The sequence below is a fragment of the Entelurus aequoreus genome, linkage group LG09 (assembly GCF_033978785.1).
Source record: "Entelurus aequoreus isolate RoL-2023_Sb linkage group LG09, RoL_Eaeq_v1.1, whole genome shotgun sequence".
NCBI lineage: Eukaryota > Metazoa > Chordata > Actinopteri > Syngnathiformes > Syngnathidae > Entelurus > Entelurus aequoreus.
In genome coordinates this window covers 68,192,066-68,212,961 of record NC_084739.1, presented here as the reverse complement: position 1 = coordinate 68,212,961, position 20,896 = coordinate 68,192,066, and the positions used below count along the sequence as shown (strand labels likewise).

General features: G+C 41.9%; 1 protein-coding gene across 1 annotated transcript in view; it reads left to right on the top strand.

The window, feature by feature from the left end:
* The window catches only part of LOC133657656 (glutamate receptor ionotropic, delta-1-like), a 1,080,304-nt gene extending 1,067,279 nt beyond the window's left edge, over positions 1–13,025 (top strand). Inside the window, exons 15-16 of the mRNA XM_062059243.1 lie at positions 773–1,013; positions 12,148–13,025. Of these exons, the coding sequence (XP_061915227.1) occupies positions 773–1,013; positions 12,148–12,582 (676 nt within the window). The 3' untranslated portion in view covers positions 12,583–13,025. The remainder of the gene's footprint in view (positions 1–772; positions 1,014–12,147) is intronic.
* The last annotated feature ends 7,871 nt before the right edge of the window (positions 13,026–20,896 follow it).

The window sequence follows — 20,896 nt, the reverse complement described above, 5'->3', positions numbered from 1 at the left end:
AAACGCTCTATAGCCCGCAGACTTTTTTTGGGCTCTGGGAATCACTAATAAGCCGGAGTTCTTTGAACGCAGATTTCTTGCCGGGACATATGGTACAATACTGTCAGCAAGATAGGCTGGAGCTAGACCGTGCAGTATTTTATACGTAAGTAGTAAAACCTTAAAGTCGCATCTTAAGTGCACAGGAAGCCAGTGCAGCTGAGCCAGTATAGGTATGTATATATGTATATAAGGTATATACAGTATAGGCGTAATATGATCAAACTTTCTTGTTCTTGTCAAAAGTCTAGCAGTCGCATTTTGTACCAACTGTAATCTTTTAATGCTAGACATATACTGACACTTGTGTTAGCATATTCGCTAGTGATGCAAGATTGATTACATCACCGTAGCACATACAAATATGCATGAACACACTCCATGTCGCTTTTTGATGCAGGACCAACTGAGGGATGGAAGGTCCTTAATACCATGGCTTACGTGCAGTGATTTCTTGATTTTCCGGTAAAAAAATGGCAGCACGGTCACCGGAATTTTACGGTAAAAATTAATATAATAGTAACGTTTTTTTTTTATTGACAGAAATCTGCTGTAAAAAACACTAACTTCTTTTGTAAAATTCTAGCAATGTTTCGACACAAATTGTACAGAAGTCTTTATTTTTTACTAAGGTGTCACGCGGGCTCTTGGACTGTACGACAAAATATCACGACCACGACAACAGGTTTTGACTTTATTAGCTGGAAAAAAACATTTTGTTTGTGCTCCTCAGGATTCTGGAGCTCCAGGAGAAAGGCGACCTGGACATCTTGAAGCAGAAGTGGTGGCCAAAGAAGGGCCGCTGCGACCTGCAGAGCCACGCCGACCCCCAGACAGAGGGCCGGGCGCTGCACCTGCACAGCTTCGCTGGGGTCTTCTGCATCCTGGCGGCCGGGTTGCTGCTGGCCCTGCTGGTGGCGGCGCTGGAGACCTGGTGGACCAGCAACCACTGCCGCAGGAAGGAGCCCAAAGAGGTGACCCATGACAAGCCGTCCGGACCGGGCCCAAACCTGCTGGCCCAGAACTTGGGGCCCCCCGCCCCGCCGAGGCCCCGGTCCAGACCCAGACCCCCGGGCCCCCCGGTGCTGCCCAGAGACGCCACTGCCACACTCTACTTTATGGATCCAGCAAGCACAGACGCCAGCCCCGATTTAGTGGAGCTGCAGTACACGCAGCTGTGATAGGTGTGGTCATGTGATCATCATGTGATCATTCTCCTCATGACGCTCCGCCTGCGCTTCTCTCGTACGCTCGTGTGAGAGAGAAGCGCAGGCGGAGCCAACCACGTAGCGTTAATTTGACACCGTTGTACTTCTGGGTCGATAGCTCTCTTTAGCCAATCCATTCAAGTCTTAACGCCGTAGACCTCGGACTTGGCAGCCCCTCTGCATCCACTCACTAAGGCTTGACATGGATCCCTAAACTAAAGTGTGAGCGTTAGCAGATGACGTAGAACCTCAGCCTCGACCCCCACCGGCCTGTTTGACCTCCAAGTCCCTTCTTTCCGCTACTTAGCTGTCAATCAAAGAAGTCTTTCTAAAAACCGCCGAGGGGTTCGGCTTGAACTCCAGTCAGGTCTCCACTTTTTAGCATGTTCATGCTGTAAAGTAACATTAAGTGTGTTGCCCAGCAACGATGACAGCTTTTCAATAATAATAATACAAATAATAATAATAATAATAATAATGATAGTCTGTCTATCTGTGTTGGCCCTGCGATGAGGTGGCGACTTGTCCAGGGTGTACCCCGCCTTTTGCCCGATTGTAGCTGACATTGGCTCCAGCGCCCCCCGTGATCCCGAAAGGAATAAGCGGTAGAAAATGGATGGATAATAATAATAATACAAATAATAATCATCATAATCATAATACAAATAATAATAATAATAATAACAACAATAATACGTTTACGAAACACAGGAAAAGGTGTAAATTCCTTTGTGCTGGCACATACTTGAGAGTGTGTGTTGTTTTGGTGATGACTGGTGGAATGGTGGATGGATGTGTTGCAATTTTGGACGCATCATCAGTAATGTACCCTTGGGTCAGTGGGCGTTTCGGCCTTAACACTAGATTCCCTCTCCAGGGGTGGCCAACCACAGGGTGATCAGCCCCGGGCTTGCGTCAGTCCCAATTAGTCATGAGAGTTGCTTGGTGTTGCGCAGCAGACTTCTCATTGGACTATGCATGACAGGGGCGTCCTTTTCCCTGAGTCAAGCCTAAGCTGACCGCATACCTCCTGGCTTGCTACTTGGTGGCCCAGAAGGGGTATTTCCTCCTCATGAACAGCCACTGGCTGCCTCTTTCGGCTGCCTCAGATGCAGCTTTGATGGCTATGCGCAGGCTTTGGCATCGGACTCCCAGGTCTACAAGCAGTTTGGTGGTAGATCTCGCTCGCCACAAAGCCTCTGCAGCCCACCTCCACTGGGCGGAGCTCAATGTTGCAGTCACGTTGTTGTGCTTCAGCTGCGAGCTCGGCATAGAGTAGGTGTTTTTCGCTCGTAAGCCTCATCTACTGAGTCCTCCCAGGGTACTGTGAGTTCCATGATGAACACCTTTTTTTCTGAAGGGGACCAGAGCACCACGTCCGGTCTCAGGGTGGTTACGGCGATCTCTGGAGGAAGCGCAAGCTGCCGGCCAAGAGCAGCCAGCATCCTCCAGTCTCGGGCCAAGCGTAGCTGGCCTTGTTCAGGTGGCATGGAGCCGCTCCTGACTACCTTAGCCCCTTCGCGGACAAAGGTTGCTTGTAGTTGGCTGCTGATGGTGGTAGGGAATTGATGGCAACTCGTTTGTCCTCCAGGGTGGATGTACGGGTCTTTAGGACTTGGTTGTGACGCCACGTATAACTGACTGGTTTTGCACCCTGTGAGAATGTGCTTGAGGGTGGCTGGCATGGAACAAAGGGCACACTACGGGTCATTACCGATCCACTAGTGAAGATTAACTGGTGTTGGAAGGACGTCGTATGTAGCTCTGATGACATGTTTTTATAAATAAAGCTGTTATGGTATGGTATGGAATGGTAAAGCTCAACTGCCTCGCTTCCATGGCCCACATGTTTCTTCCTGCTGATCTTCTTCCTCTCCACACTGTCCCATCTCGTCCACTGACCCTGTTTGCCCAGAGAGACTGCCTTGGCCGATCTTGCAGCCTCCTCCTGGCGGCATACTTTGTCCACCACCATCTTCCTCCGTTCTGGTGCTGTGGCCTTACTCCAAGCTGGGCATGTAGCTGTTAGCCCAAAGCCTCCTCTTCCTTGCTGGACATAGCCCACAATGTCAGCATGTCTGAGGGCTGCTGTTGCTTCTTCCACTGCTTTGGCTGCTCTCCATTTGCGCCCTGTCGCCAAAGTCGGTGCATTGTTACTCACTACTAAGTCTCTGGATTCATTCAGTGCCATCTGGAGTCTTGTATTTGCACACTTGAACTCCTCTGTGAGACTGGTGAGAGAAGCTTGAGGATGCCGTCTCCGTAGAGGCCTATGGTGGTAAGGCATCGTGGAACTCCGAGCCATTTTTTGATGTAGCCTCTGACTCCTCTTCTCTACGGCTGAGATTGGGACCTCATAACCAACAGTATCCTGGGTTGGAGTCCGAACTGCAAGCACCAGGCCTTTAATTTTCCAGGCAGTTGGGTGTTATTGATTGACTGTAGGCCACTGCTGATATCCTTATGCAGTTGTTGCGCCTGGTCTTTGTCCTTCAGGCTTGCATCATACCACTTGCCAAGACTCTTTACAGGCTGCTCAGACATTGTTGGGATTGGGTCATCTCCGATGAAGAAGTTCAGGTCCGAGAGCACTCCCTTCACAACTGAGATGCTTCGTGACTTGGATGGTTTGATCTTTATACGGGCCCAACTGAAGTTCTCTTCCAGTTTTCTGAGAAGCAGACCACAGGAGTTCATGGGGCACCGAACCAAAGGCATTGGCAAGGTCGAGGAAGACTACGTGGAGATTCTTTCTCTTCGCCTTTGCCACTTGGATCTGGTGCCAGATCACGCTGGAATGTTCTGAGCACGCAGAGAATCCTGATATTACTGCCTTCTGTACAGCTGTATCGATGTACTAATTTCTTCAGAGATACTCGCCCATCCTCTGTGCAATGACACTGAAGAAGATTTTGCCCTCAACGTTTAGCCTGGAGACTGGACGGAAATGAGTTTCCTCCGCCGGGTGGTGGGTCTCTCCCTTAGAGATAGGGTGAGAAGCTCTGTTATCCGGGAGGGGCTCAGAGTAAAGTTGCTGCTCCTCCACATTGAGAGGAGTCAGATGAGGTGGTTCGGGCATCTGCTCAGGATGCCACCCGAACGCCTCCCTAGGGAGGTCTTTAGGGCACGTCCGACCGGCAGGAGGCCACGGGGAAGACCCAGGACACATTAGGAAGACTATGTCTCCCGGCTGGCCTGGGAACACCTCGGGATCCCCCAGGAGGAGCTGGACGAAGTGGCTGGGGAGAGGGAAGTCTGGGCTTCTCTACTTAGGCTGCTGCCCCCGCGACCCGACCTCGGATAAGCTGAAGAAAATGGATGGATGGATGGATAATAATAATAATAATAGTTGATATATTTATATATGTATACTTTTTTCTATTTTCTATACAGTGTGAATTCCTATGTTTAATGACAAGAGTCAACAAATGTTTTGCCATTTTTAAATTTAATTTTAAAAGTTAAAAATGTCACTAATTCAACAGCAACAACAATAATAATAACATTAATAATAAGAGTATGTACTCATTTATTTTGTATGTATTTTTGTTTTATTTGTGTTGTGCAGTATTTGATTTCCTTGTTATTGTGCACGTAGGAACATGACATTGTTAAAGTTTAATATCCAATGTAATGATTGCAATATTAATAACATTGGAAGGAGGCGGGACATTGGGACAGTCAAACGGACGTGACTTTGAGTGCTGATTGGCTGTCAGGACAAAAGGGGGCGGGGCTGGGGTCGATTCTCGTGGCTTCATCTGTCATTGATGGTGTCTTCTTCGACTGTGTATCGACCCAAAAGGGTGCATGACCAGGAAAGCGGAGGCGGACTTGATCCAAAAAAGTAGTGCAGACTTTGCACGGGAAATGATGACTCTGCACTTTTTCTCCCTTTTTCAAGTCAATTCTCAGCAGATCAATTTGCTGAGTCGAGTCCTGAAAGTTCGTCTCTGCTTTCCTCGGCTGTCATTTGTCTTGTCGTCCTTTTAACCACGTTTGTAACCATTGACTGTACGTCTTTGTGTTTGTGCATGAGTGCAGATCGTCTTGTCTTTGAGACTTTATGTTGAAGTTTAAATAAAAACATCGAGTCTCAAACACGATCATAGCGTGTTCTCGATTGTGTCTCAGGCTGGATTTACACTCTTGGTAAATCATCTCAATGGAGGCTCATCAGTAATGTTTCTACACTCGTCAAAGATCATCTATGTGACAGGAATATTCATCTGTTTTAAGGATTCACTGCGAGAGTGTTAGTCAAAGATCATCTAAAGGTCAGGATCATTTTGCTGGTGTTAAGTATTTACAGCACATGCACTACTCAAAGATCTTTTATATGATGTTTTGAGGCATTTACTGCAAGTGCTCTAGTCAAAGATCCTCTGTGTGATGTTTGGAGGCATTTACTGCAAATGCGCTCGTCAAAGATCCTTTACTGCGTGGGACAGGAGCGCTGTGCTCTTTTTAAGGTTTTATTGCAAAAATCTTGATCAAAGATCCTCTATGTGATGTTTTGAGGCATTTACTGCAAATGTGATTGTCAAAGATCCTTTACGGCGTTTGACAGGAGCGTTATGCGGTTTCTAAGGTTGTATTGCAAAAATGTTGGTCAAAGATCCTCTATGTGATGTTTTGAGGCATTTACTGCTAATGTGCTAGTCAAAGATCCTTTCCTGTGTGGGACAGGAGCGTTATGCTGTTTCTAAGGTTTTATTGCAAAAATGTTGGTCAAAGTTCCTATATGTGATGTTTTGAGGCATTTACTGCAAATGTGATTGTCAAAGATCCTTTACGGCGTTTGACAGGAGCGTTATGCTGTTTCTAAGGTTGTATTGCAAAAATATTGGTCAAAGATCCTCTATGTGATGTTTTGAGGCATTTACTGCTAATGTGCTAGTCAAAGATCCTTTACTGCGTGGGACAGAAGCACTATGCTGTTTTGTAAGGTTTTATTGCAAAAATGTTGGTCAAAGATCCTCTATGTGATGTTTTCAGTCATTTACTGCAAATGCGCTAGTCAAAGATCATTTACTGTATGGGACAGGAGCGTTATGCTGTTTCTAAGGTTTTATTGCAAAAATGTTGGTCAAAGTTCCTATATGTGATGTTTTGAGGCATTTACTGCAAATGTGATTGTCAAAGATCCTTTACGGCGTTTGACAGGAGCGTTATGCTGCTTCTAAGGTTGTATTGCAAAAATGTTGGTCAAAGATCCTCTATGTGATGTTTTGAGGCAATTACTGCAAATGCGCTAGTCAAAGATCCTTTACGGCGTGGGACAGGAGCGTTATGCTTTTTCTAAGGTTTTATTGCGAAAATCTTGATCAAAGATCCTCTATGTGATTATTTGAGGCATTTACTGCAAATGCGCTAGTCAAAGATCCTTTACTGTATGGGACAGGAGCGCTATGCTGTTTTCTAAGGTTGTATTGCAAAAATGTTGGTCAAAGATCCTCTATGTGATGTTTTGAGGCAATTACTGCAAATGCGCTAGTCAAAGATCCTTTACGGCGTGGGACAGGAGCGTTATGCTGTTTCTAAGGTTTTATTGCAAAAATGTTGGTCAAAGATCCTCTATGTGATGTTTTGAGGCATTTACTGCAAATGTGATTGTCAAAGATCCTTTACGGCGTTTGACAGGAGCGTTATGCTGTTTCTAAGGTTTTATTGCAAAAATGTTGGTCAAAGTTCCTATATGTGATGTTTTGAGGCATTTACTGCAAATGTGATTGACAAAGATCCTTTACGGCGTTTGACAGGAGCGCTGTGCTGTTTCTAAGGTTGTATTGCAAAAATGTTGGTCAAAGATCCTCTGTGTGATGTTTTGAGGCATTTACTGCAAATGCGCTAGTCAAAGATCATTTACAGCATGGGACAGGAGCGTTATGCTGTTTCTAAGGTTTTATTGCAAAAATGTTGGTCAAAGTTCCTATATGTGATGTTTTGAGGCATTTACTGCAAATGTGATTGTCAAAGATCCTTTACGGCGTTTGACAGGAGCGTTATGCTGTTTCTAAGGTTGTATTGCAAAAATGTTGGTCAAAGATCCTCTATGTGATGTTTTGAGGCATTTACTGCTAATGTGCTAGTCAAAGATCCTTTCCTGTGTGGGACAGAAGCACTATGCTGTTTCTAAGGTTTTATTGCAAAAATGTTGGTCAAAGTTCCTATATGTGATGTTTTGAGGCATTTACTGCAAATGTGATTGTCAAAGATCCTTTACGGCGTTTGACAGGAGCGTTATGCTGTTTCTAAGGTTGTATTGCAAAAATATTGGTCAAAGATCCTCTATGTGATGTTTTGAGGCATTTACTGCAAATGTGATTGTCAAAGATCCTTTACGGCGTTTGACAGGAGCGTTATGCTGCTTCTAAGGTTGTATTGCAAAAATGTTGGTCAAAGATCCTATATGTGATGTTTTGAGGCATTTACTGCAAATGCGCTAGTCAAAGATCATTTACAGCATGGGACAGGAGCGTTATGCTGTTTCTAAGGTTTTATTGCGAAAATCTTGATCAAAGATCCTCTATGTGATTATTTGAGGCATTTACTGCAAATGCGCTAGTCAAAGATCCTTTACTGTATGGGACAGGAGCGCTATGCTGTTTTCTAAGGTTGTATTGCAAAAATGTTGGTGATGTTTTGAGGCAATTAATGCAAATGCGCTAGTCAAAGATCATTTACGGCGTGGGACAGGAGCGTTATGCTGTTTCTAAGGTTTTATTGCAAAAATGTTGGTCAAAGATCCTCTATGTGATGTTTTGAGGCATTTACTGCAAATGTGATTGTCAAAGATCCTTTACGGCGTTTGACAGGAGCGTTATGCTGTTTCTAAGGTTTTATTGCAAAAATGTTGGTCAAAGTTCCTATATGTGATGTTTTGAGGCATTTACTGCAAATGTGATTGACAAAGATCCTTTACGGCGTTTGACAGGAGCGCTGTGCTGTTTCTAAGGTTGTATTGCAAAAATGTTGGTCAAAGATCCTCTGTGTGATGTTTTGAGGCATTTACTGGAAATGCGCTAGTCAAAGATCATTTACAGCAGGGGACAGGAGCGTTATGCTGTTTCTAAGGTTTTATTGCAAAAATGTTGGTCAAAGTTCCTATATGTGATGTTTTGAGGCATTTACTGCAAATGTGATTGTCAAAGATCCTTTACGGCGTTTGACAGGAGCGTTATGCTGCTTCTAAGGTTGTATTGCAAAAATGTTGGTCAAAGATCCTCTATGTGATGTTTTGAGGCAATTACTGCAAATGCGCTAGTCAAAGATCCTTTACTGTATGGGACAGGAGCGCTATGCTGTTTTGTAAGGTTTTATTGCAAAAATATTAGTCAAAGTTCCTATATGTGATGTTTTGAGGCATTTACTTCAAATGTGCTAGTCAAAGATCCTTTACGGTGTTTGACAGGAGCGTTATGCTGTTTCTAAGGTTTTATTGCAAAAATGTTGGTCAAAGATCCTCTATGTGATGTTTTGAGGCATTTGCTGCAAATGCGCTAGTCAAAGATCCTTTACTGCGTGGGACAGGAGCGTTATGCTGTTTCTAAGGTTTTATTGCAAAAATGTTGGTCAAAGTTCCTATATGTGATGTTTTGAGGCATTTACTTCAAATGTGCTAGTCAAAGATCCTTTACGGTGTTTGACAGGAGCGTTATGCTGTTTCTAAGGTTTTATTGCAAAAATATTAGTCAAAGTTCCTAAATGTGATGTTTTGAGGCATTTACTTCAAATGTGCTAGTCAAAGATCCTTTACGGTGTTTGACAGGAGCGTTATGCTGTTTCTAAGGTTTTATTGCAAAAATGTTGGTCAAAGATCCTCTATGTGATGTTTTGAGGCATTTACTGCAAATGCGCTAGTCAAAGATCCTTTACTGCGTGGGACAGGAGCGTTATGCTGTTTCTAAGGTTTTATTGCAAAAATGTTGGTCAAAGTTCCTATATGTGATGTTTTGAGGCATTTACTGCAAATGCGCTAGTCAAAGATCCTTTACGGCGTGGGACAGGAGCGTTATGCTGTTTCTAAGGTTTTATTGCAAAAATGTTGGTCAAAGTTCCTATATGTGATGTTTTGAGGCATTTACTGCAAATGTGATTGTCAAAGATCCTTTACGGCGTTTGACAGGAGCGTTATGCTGCTTCTAAGGTTGTATTGCAAAAATGTTGGTCAAAGATCCTCTATGTGATGTTTTGAGGCAATTACTGCAAATGCGCTAGTCAAAGATCCTTTACTGTATGGGACAGGAGCGCTATGCTGTTTTGTAAGGTTTTATTGCAAAAATATTAGTCAAAGTTCCTATATGTGATGTTTTGAGGCATTTACTTCAAATGTGCTAGTCAAAGATCCTTTACGGTGTTTGACAGGAGCGTTATGCTGTTTCTAAGGTTTTATTGCAAAAATGTTGGTCAAAGATCCTCTATGTGATGTTTTGAGGCATTTACTGCAAATGTGCTGGTCAAAGATCCTTTCCTGTGTGGGACAGGAGCGCTATGCTGTTTTGTAAGGTTTTATCGCAAAAATGTTGGTCAAAGATCCTCTATGTGATGTTTTGAGGCATTTACTGCAAATGCGCTAGTCAAAGATCCTTTACTGCGTGGGACAGGAGCGTTATGCTATTTCTAAGGTTTTATTGCAAAAATGTTGGTCAAAGTTCCTATATGTGATGTTTTGAGGCATTTACTACATATATGATAGTCAAAGATCCTTTATGGAGTGGGGCATGAGCGTTATGCTGTTTCTAAGGTTTTATTGCAAAAATGTTGGTCAAAGATCCTTTATGTGATGTTTTGAGGCATTTACTGCAAATGCGCTAGTCAAAGATCCTTTACTGTATGGGACAGGAGCGCTGTGCTGTTTTGTAAGGTTTTATTGCAAAAATGTTGGTCAAAGATCCTCTATGTGATGTTTTGAGGCATTTACTGCAAATGTGCTAGTCAAAGATCCTTTCCTGTGTGGGACAGGAGCGCTATGCTGTTTTGTAAGGTTTTATCGCAAAAATGTTGGCCAAAGATCCTCTATGTGATGTTTTGAGGCATTTACTGCAAATGCGCTAGTCAAAGATCCTTTACTGCGTGGGACAGGAGCGTTATGCTATTTCTAAGGTTTTATTGCAAAAATGTTGGTCAAAGTTCCTATATGTGATGTTTTGAGGCATTTACTACATATATGATAGTCAAAGATCCTTTATGGAGTGGGGCATGAGCGTTATGCTGTTTCTAAGGTTTTATTGCAAAAATGTTGGTCAAAGATCCTTTATGTGATGTTTTGAGGCATTTACTGCAAATGCGCTAGTCAAAGATCCTTTACTGTATGGGACAGGAGCGCTGTGCTGTTTTGTAAGGTTTTATTGCAAAAATGTTGGTCAAAGATCCTCTATGTGATGTTTTGAGGCATTTACTGCAAATGCCCTAGTCAAAGATCCTTTACTGCGTGGGACAGGAGCGTTATGCTGTTTCTAAGGTTTTATTGCAAAATAGTTGGTCAAAGTTCCTATATGTGATGTTTTGAGGCATTTCCTGCAAATGTGCTGGTCAAAGGTCCTTTCCTGTGTGGGACAGGAGCGCTATGCTGTTTTGTAAGGTTTTATTGCAAAAATGTTGGTCAAAGATCCTCTATGTGATGTTTTGAGGCATTTACTGCAAATGCGCTAGTCAAAGATCCTTTACTGCGTGGGACAGGAGCGTTATGCTATTTCTAAGGTTTTATTGCAAAAATGTTGGTCAAAGTTCCTATATGTGATGTTTTGAGGCATTTACTACATATATGATAGTCAAAGATCCTTTATGGAGTGGGGCATGAGCGTTATGCTGTTTCTAAGGTTTTATTGCAAAAATGTTGGTCAAAGATCCTTTATGTGATGTTTTGAGGCATTTACTGCAAAATGCGCTAGTCAAAGATCCTTTACTGTATGGGACAGGAGCGCTGTGCTGTTTTCTAAGGTTGTATTGCAAAAATGTTGGTCAAAGATCCTCTATGTGATGTTTTGAGGCATTTACTGCAAATGCGCTAGTCAAAGATCATTTACAGCATGGGACAGGAGTGTTATGCTGTTTCTAAGGTTTTATTGCAAAAATGTTGGTCAAAGTTCCTATATGTGATGTTTTTAGGCATTTACTGCAAATGTGCTAGTCAAAGATCCTTTATGGCGTCGGACAGGAGCGTTATGCTGTTTCTAAGGTTTTATTGCAGAAATGTTGGTCAAAGATCCTCTATGTGATGTTTTGAGGCATTTACTACAATTGCCCTAGTCAAAGATCCTTTACTGCGTGGGACAGGAGCGTTATACTGTTTCTAAGGTTTTATTGCAAAATAGTTGGTCAAAGTTCCTATATGTGATGTTTTGAGGCATTTCCTGCAAATGTGCTAGTCAAAGATCCTTTACGGAGTTGGACAAGAGCATTATGCTGTTTCTAAGGTTTTGTTGCTAAAATGTTGGTCAAAGATCCTCTATGTGATGTTTTGAGGCATTTCCTGCAAATGTGCCAGTCAAAGATTCTTTACGGTGTGGGACAGGAGCGCTGTGCTGTTTCTAAGGTTTTATTGCGAAAATCTTGCTCAAAGATCCTCTATGTGACTGCAGCTTTTTGTTGTTTTTAAAGGTTTATTGCAAAAAAAATTAAAAATGTCAAAGATCCTCTGTATGATTAAAGTGCTTTGCTGTTCTTAAGGACTTACTGCAAAAACGTATCCCAAAGATCCTCTATATGATGTGAGCACAAAAGGCTAATTGTCAAAGATCCTCTATACGACAGAACGTCAAAGTGTAAATCCAGCCTTTCAGGACAACCACAATGTTTGATGACAAGACCAAAGTATAACCTGTCTTCTTTGTCTCTTGTTCTGGACATGCCCCCCCTCCTCCCCCCACCCACCCATGGAACCTGGTCGTGGTCTAAGGACAAGGAGATGAACTTGGAGCAGGTCCACCAGCGTTTGAACAGCCTCCTGGACGAAGACCTGGCCCACAAGCAGCTGCCCGGCCAGTCCATCGAGATCTCCGCCCTGGACATTAGCAGCATGCAGCCCAGCCAGTCCCTGGAGGTCTTGTCCGCCAGGGAGTACCCCGCCCACCGGGGGCCGCCGCCCCTCTCGGTGAGCACCTTCCTGCGGGAGGGCCACGGGGCCGGGCGGACACTGGGCGCGGTGGGCGGGCGGACCTTGCCCCTGCCCCTCAGCAGCGCCACCATGCCCTCCATCCGCTGCAAACACCGGGCGCCCAACGGGGGGCTCTTCCGCCAGAGCCCGGTCAAGACCCCCATGCCCATGTCCTACCAGCCGGGGCCGGGGGGGCCCCTCTCGGAGGGGAAGGCCAATCACGGGACCTCCATCTGAGGTGACCCACAGAAATGAATAGAAAACACCTTTTTATTACCAGTGGAGGTGCCAGGCCAGACTCTTACTGTACATATTTGTAACTATAAAGAGAGAACAAGCCACATTACAAAGTGTATTTTCAATATTCTCCAGTTCAAAAAAACGAAAAGTATTTAAAAAAAAAACAAACAAACAAAAAAAAAATGACTGTTTCAATGGCTTTTGTTTTTTTGTTTTCTTTATTTTTTTTGTTCTCTACAAAATAAAGGTGACATTTTTTTTATTTATTTTTTTTGTGTTGGTTGTTTTCTAAGTGCCAAGATGTTTTCTTTCAGATAACTGAATGTACTGTTGAGAAAGAGGAACTCCGCCACTCAAAAGACATTTCGCAGCGATAAAAAAAAAAAAAAGGACGTTTCAAATATGACGATTTGTTTCCTATGAAAAGAATAAAAAAGTATATTACAAACGAGTCGTGCTGCGTGTGTGCTAATTCAGCCTTATGTGTATCAACATGACTGTCATTAAACTGCATACCCATAAAAAAAAATGGTATTACACAAATGTATTAATTGTGGAAAAATATATAGACTATTTTAACTCAAATCTGTATGTTAAAAAAGTTAAAGTAGCAATGATAGTCACACACACACTAGGTGTGGCGAAATTATCCTCTGCATTTGACCCATCACCCGCGATCCCCCCTGGGAGGTGAGGGGAGCAGTGAGTAGCAGCGGTGGCCGCGCCCGGGAATAATTTTTTGGTGATTTTTAACCCCCAATTCCAACCCTTGATGCTGAGTGCCAAGCAGGGAGGGAATGGCTCCCATTTTTATAGTCTTTGGTATGACTCGGCCGGGGTTTGAACTCACGACCTACCCATCTCAGGGCGGACACTCTAACCACCAGGCCACTGAGTCAGATACTACCAAAGGTAGTATCTGACTTAGGAGCTTCTGCAAAAACTTTTGCCAAAGATCCTGTATATGACGGAAGCACGCTACTGTTTTTAAGCACAAAAGGCTAATTGTCTAAGATCCTTTATGTGATGTTTTGAGGCGTTTACCTCAAATGCGCTAGTCAAAGATCTTTTATGTATTGTGTTGAGGCATTTACCGAAAGATCCTTTACTGTGTGGGACAGGAGCGCTATGCTGTTTCTAAGGTTTTATTGCAAAAATGTTGGTCAAAGGTCCTATATGTGATGTTTTGAGGCATTTACTACAAATGTGCTAGTCAAAGATCCTTTACTGTGTGGGACAGGAGCGCTGTGCTGTTTCTAAGGTTGTATTGCAAAAATATTGGTCAAAGATCCTCTATGTGATGTTTTGAGGCATTTACTGCTAATGTGCTATTCAAAGATCCTTTACTGCATGGGACAGAAGCACTATGCTGTTTTGTAAGGTTTTATTGCAAAAATGTTGGTCAAAGATCCTCTATGTGATGTTTTCAGTCATTTACTGCAAATGCGCTAGTCAAAGATCATTTACTGCGTGGGACAGGAGCGTTATGCTGTTTCTAAGGTTTTATTGCAAAAATGTTGGTCAAAGTTCCTATATGTGATGTTTTGAGGCATTTACTGCAAATGTGATTGTCAAAGATCCTTTACGGCGTTTGACAGGAGCGTTATGCTGCTTCTAAGGTTGTATTGCAAAAATGTTGGTCAAAGATCCTCTATGTGATGTTTTGAGGCAATTACTGCAAATGCGCTAGTCAAAGATCCTTTACGGCGTGGGACAGGAGCGTTATGCTGTTTCTAAGGTTTTATTGCAAAAATGTTGGTCAAAGATCCTATATGTGATGTTTTGAGGCATTTACTGCAAATGCGCTAGTCAAAGATCATTTACAGCATGGGACAGGAGCGTTATGCTGTTTCTAAGGTTTTATTGCAAAAATCTTGATCAAAGATCCTCTATGTGATTATTTGAGGCATTTACTGCAAATGCGCTAGTCAAAGATCCTTTACTGTATGGGACAGGAGCGCTATGCTGTTTTCTAAGGTTGTATTGCAAAAATGTTGGTCAAAGATCCTCTATGTGATGTTTTGAGGCATTTACTGCAAATGCGCTAGTCAAAGATCCTTTAATGCGTGGGACAGGAGCGCTATGCTGTTTGTAAGGTTTTATTGCAAAAATGTTGGTCAAAGATCTTCTATGTGATGTTTTGAGGCATTTACTGCAAATGCGCTAGTCAAAGATCCTTTAATGCGTGGGACAGGAGCGCTATGCTGTTTCTAAGGTTTTATTGCAAAAATGTTGGTCAAAGATCCTCTATGTGATGTTTTGAGGCATTTACTGCAAATGCGCTAGTCAAAGATCCTTTACTGCGTGGTACAGGAGCGTTATGCTGTTTCTAACGGTTGTCACGACCATTGTTTCCTTGAGCAAGACACTTCACCCTTGCTCCTGATGGGTCGTGGTTAGCGCCTTGCATGGCAACACCCGCCATCAGTGTGTGAATGTGTGTGTGAATGGGTGAATGTGGAAATAGTGTCAAAGCGCTATACAAGCATAACCCATTTACCATTCAATGTAATACTTTATTGCAAAAATCTTGGTCAAAGATCCTCTATGTGATGTTTTGAGGCATTTACTGCAAATGCGCTAGTCAAAGATGCTTTACTGTGTGGGACAGGAGCGCTATGCTGTTTGTAAGGTTTTATTGCAAAAATGTTGGTCAAAGATCCTCTATGAGATGTTTTAAGGCATTTACTGCAAATGCGCTAGTCAAAGATCCTTTACTGCGTGGGACAGGAGCGCTATGCTGTTTGTAAGGTTTTATTGCAAAAATGTTGGTCAAAGATCCTCTATGTGATGTTTTGAGGCATTTACTCTTAATGCGCTAGTCAAAGATCCTTTACTGCGTGGGACAGGAGCGCTATGATGTTTGTAAGGTTTTATTGCAAAAATGTTGGTCAAAGATCCTCTATGTGATGTTTTGAGGCATTTACTGCAAATGCGCTAGTCAAAGATCCTTTACTGCGTGGGACAGGAGCGCTATGCTGTTTCTAATATTTTATTGCAAAAATGTTGGTCAAAGGTCCTATATGTGATTTTTTGAGGCATTTACTACAGATGTGCTAGTCAAAGATCCTTTACTGTGTGGGACAGGAGCGCTATGCTGTTTCTCATATTTTATTGCAAAAATGTTGGTCAAAGGTCCTATATGTGATGTTTTGAGGCATTTACTACAAATGCGCTAGTCAAAGATCCTTTACTGTGTGGGACAGGAACGCTATGCTGTCTCTCATATTTTATTGCAAAAATGTTGGTCAAAGGTCCTGTATGTGATGTTTTGAGGCATTTACTACAAATGCGCTAGTCAAAGATCCTTTACTGCGTGGGACAGGAGCGCTATGCTGTTTGTAAGGTTTTATTGCAAAAATGTTGGTCAAAGATCCTCTATGTGATGTTATGAGGCATTTACTGCAAATGCGCTAGTCAAAGATCCTTTACTGTGTGGGACAGGAGCTCTATGCTGTTTCTAAGGTTTTATTGCAAAAATGTTGGTCAAAGATCCTCTATGTGATGTTTTGAGGCATTTACTGCAAATGCGCTAGTCAAAGATCCTTTACTGTGTTGGACAGGAGTGCAATGCTGTTTCTAATATTTTATTGCAAAAATGTTGGTCAAAGGTCCTATATGTGATTTTTTTAGGCATTTACTACAGATGTGCTAGTCAAAGATCCTTTACTGTGTGGGACAGGAGCGCTATGCTGTTTCTCATATTTTATTGCAAAAATGTTGGTCAAAGGTCCTATATGTGATGTTTTGAGGCATTTACTACAAATGTGTTAGTCAAAGATCATTTACTGTGTGGGACAGGAGCGCTATGCTGTCTCTCATATTTTATTGCAAAAATGTTGGTCAAAGGTCCTATATGTGATGTTTTGAGGCATTTACTACAAATGCGCTAGTCAAAGATCCTTTACTGCGTGGGACAGGAGCGCTATGCTGTTTGTAAGGTTTTATTGCAAAAATGTTGGTCAAAGATCCTCTATGTGATGTTTTGAGGCATTTACTGCAAATGCGCTAGTCAAAGATCCTTTACTGTGTGGGACAGGAGCGCTGTGCTGTTTCTAAGGTTTTATTGCAAAAATCTTGGTCAAAGATCCTCTATGTGATGTTTTGAGGCATTTACTGCAAATGCGCTAGTCAAAGATCCTTTACTGCGTGGGACAGGAGCGCTATGCTGTTTGTAAGGTTTTATTGCAAAAATGTTGGTCAAAGATCCTCTATGTGATGTTTTGAGGCATTTACTGCAAATGCGCTAGTCAAAGATCCTTTAATGCGTGGGACAGGAGCCCTATGCTGTTTGTAAGGTTTTATTGCAAAAATGTTGGTCAAAATCCTCTATGTGATGTTTTGAGGCATTTACTGCAAATGCGCTAGTCAAAGATCCTTTACTGCGTGGGACAGGAGCGCTATGCTGTTTGTAAGGTTTTATTGCAAAAATGTTGGTCAAAGATCCTCTATGTGATGTTATGAGGCATTTACTGCAAATGCGCTTGTCAAAGATCCTTTACTGTGTGGGACAGGAGCTCTATGCTGTTTGTAAGGTTTTATTGCAAAAATGTTGGTCAAAGATCCTCTATGTGATGTTTGGAGGCATTTACTGCAAATGCGCTAGTCAAAGATCTTTTACTGTGTGGGACAGGAGCTCTATGCTGTTTCTAAGGTTTTATTGCAAAAATGTTGGTCAAAGATCCTCTATGTGATGTTTTGAGGCATTTACTGCAAATGCGCTAGTCAAAGATCTTTTACTGTGTGGGACAGGAGCGCTGTGCTGTTTCTAACGGTTGTCACGACCATTGTTTCCTTGAGCAAGACACTTCACCCTTGCTCCTGATGGGTCGTGGTTAGCGCCTTGCATGGCAACACCCGCGTGAGGACCGGTGGCCCTAGTTACTATCTACTTGTGCTCACAAAGCTAGAATTGTCTGTTTTTCAGTTCTGGATGGCCACGGGAGGGACCGTTTCAGGACCCAAAGTCTCCAAGAAGGGGCAAACCTGACACCGCTCCAAGCACATTTTGTTTTAACTGTTTATGACCCAGTGCTGGGCAGCTGCATAATGTGACCCCTCCCCTTAGACGCAGCTTCAGCTATGTAATCAGGGAATGCCCAAATAAAGGGGGAGGCGCTGGAACTTTTTCCTCAGCGCGTGGGGTGACCAAGTACGAGGGTGCAGGTCCACGGGCTCTCCTCATGAGCTAAATTGAATCCTGTCTCTGTTTGATTCCTTGCTTCTTGAACCTGACAAATCCCTTATTGGAACATTACTACTGTTGAATTGATTCTGAATCAAATCGTTGCCCCAGAAATCGGATTTATATCGTGAGGTAGTTGTAAGAAACAGCCACCAATATAGCCGCAAATGTGCTACCGTTTTTTTGTTTTTTTTTACTATCGCTATCGGCCCTTATTAAAAGGAAAGTGGTCATTGATTCCGTGTTAGAAGATCTAGTAAGAGAAGTGGTTATCTCTCCTGACTGGCCTGGGAAAATATGTTAAAAAGTAGAAACGCCAGAAAGACAATTAATTTGAAGACGTTAGGCATGATAAAAGTAAGCATTTTGTTGTTTTAGGACCACCGGTTTCATTTAAAAGCCAATGATTACAAGACATATAAATAGATAGTCCTCGTGCCTTCTCTATTTTTAAACAGGGAGTCCTTGGCCTAGAAAATGTTTAGTTTTGTCCTTATTTGAAGGGACAATGCACAAGAGACTTTAAGCTCAAAGACAGATATGTTCTGCATCAGATTATAGCTAAATAGCTCATTTCCATCTGCAGTCCCTGGCTACCTAAATTAAAGATATATACAAAAACATGCAATAAAATTATAACAATAAAATTATTTATAATCAAATTAAGAAAAGTCATAAAATGCCCTCTCATTGACACATACTTAAAGGCCTACTGAAAGCCACTACTAGCGACCACGCAGTCTGATAGTTTATACATCAATGATGAAATCTTAACATTGCAACACATGCCAATACGGCCGGGTTAACTTATAAAGTGACATTTAAAATTTCCCGGGAAATATCCGGCTGAAACGTCGCGGTATGATGACGTATGCGCGTGACGAAGTCAGTATAACGGAAGTTATGGTACTCCGTAGAATCCTATACAAAAAGCTCTGTTTTCATTTCATAATTCCACAGTATTCTGGACATCTTTTGCAATTTGTTTAATGAACAATGAAGGCTGCAAAGAAGACAGTTGTAGGTGGGATCGGTGTATTAGCAGCGGACTACAGCAACACAACCAGGAGGACTTTGTTGGAGCGCTAGCCGCGCTAGCCGTGCTAGCCGCCGACCTCACCTTGACTTCCTACGTCTCCGGGCCGCCAAACGCATCGGGTGAAGTCCTTCGTCCTTCTGCCGATCGCTGGAACGCAGGTGAGCACGGGTGTTGATGAGCAAATGAGGGCTGGCTGGCGTAGGTGGAGAGCTAATGTTTTTAGCATCGCTCTGTGCGGTCCGGTTGCTAAGTTAGCTTCAATGGCGTCGTTAGCACAGCATTGTTAACCTTCGCCAGCCTGGAAAGCATTAACCGTGTATTTACATGTCCACGGTTTAATAGTATTGTTGATTTTCTATCTATCCTTCCAGTCAGGGGTTTATTTGTTTTGTTTCTATATGCAGTTAAAGCACGATGCTATCACGTTAGCTCGATGTATTGTCATGGAGATAAAAGGCACTGAATGTCCATTTCGCGTTCTCGACTCTCATTTTCAAGAGGATATAGTATCCGAGGTGGTTTAAAATACAAATCCGTGATCCAAAATAGAAAAAGGAGAGTGTGGAATCCAATGAGCCAGCTTGTACCTAAGTTACGGTCAGAGTGAAAAAAGATACGTCCATCACTGTCTCTCAAGTCCTTCACTGTAACGTTCCTTGACAAGCCATCTTTGCTCCACAGTAAGTCTTTGCTGTCGTCCAGCATTCTGTGACCTATGTGAGCAGCTTTGATTGCTCCAAAGCCGCTTTATTAACTGCAATTGTGAATGAAGAGTCATCTTCAAAGAGTAAGACCCCTGTGTACGAAAATCTGTGATATGATATATATATATATATATATATATATATATATATATATATATATATATATATATATATATATATATATATATATATATATATATATAACAAACAGTGGTAAGTTACTTAACCACCAATTTCATTCAAGGGAATAATTCAGTCCAGCATGTCTCGCAAAAAAGGGCTGACCGTACAAAAAAAAAAAAAAAAATGTACTCGGAACAAATAGCGAGTGCACACTTGTGGGACTAAAAGACTCCGTGGGAGCACTGCGACTTCGAAAAAAAAAGAGATGCATTTTTCATGAGGCGCCTGCGAGATTGCAGGTGTAACACACTGTTATTTAAGTTAAGATGAGTAAGTGCTTGGCTCGTAAATGATGCATCTTTTTAACCTTATTAGTTGAGTCTTTATTTGAAGGGACAATGCACGAGAGACATGAAGCTCAAAGACAGATATGTTCTGCGTCAGATTATAGCTAAATGGCTCATTTCCATCTGCAGCCCCTGGCTACCTAAATTAAAGATATATACAAAAATCATGCAATAAAATTATGACAATAAAATCATACTATAGCATGTAATTAAATTGAGAAAAGTCATAAAATGCCGTTTCATCGATACGTATTTAATATACATTACAACCACACCTCTCCTTTACATCATAACACATAGACAATACATCAGGGGTCACCAACCTTTTTGAAAGCAAGAGCTACTTCTTGGGTACTGATTAATGCGAAGGGCTACCAGTTTGATACACACTTCAATAAATTGCCAGAAATAGCCAGTTTGCTCAATTTACCTTTAACTCTATGTTATTATTAATAACTAATTATATTTACACTTAATTGAATGGTTTAAAAGAGGAGAAAACACGAAAAAAATGACAATTAAATTTTGAAACATAGTTTATCTTCAATTTCGACTCTTTAAAATTCAAAATTGAACCGAAAAAAAGAAGAGAAAAACTAGCTAATTCGAATCTTTTTGAAAAAATTAAAAAAAATAATTTATGGAACATCATTAGTAATTTTTCCTGATTAAGATTAATTTTAGAATTTTGATGACATATTTTAAATAGGTTAAAATCCAATCTACACTTTGTTAGAATATATATCAAATTGGACCAAGCTATATTTCTAACAAAGAAAAATTTCTTCTACATTTTCCAGAACAAAAATTTTAAAAGAAATTCAAAAGACTTTGAAATAAGATTTAAATTTGATTCTACAGATTTTCTAGATTTGCCCAAAAAATTTTTTTTAATTTTAATCATAATAAGTTT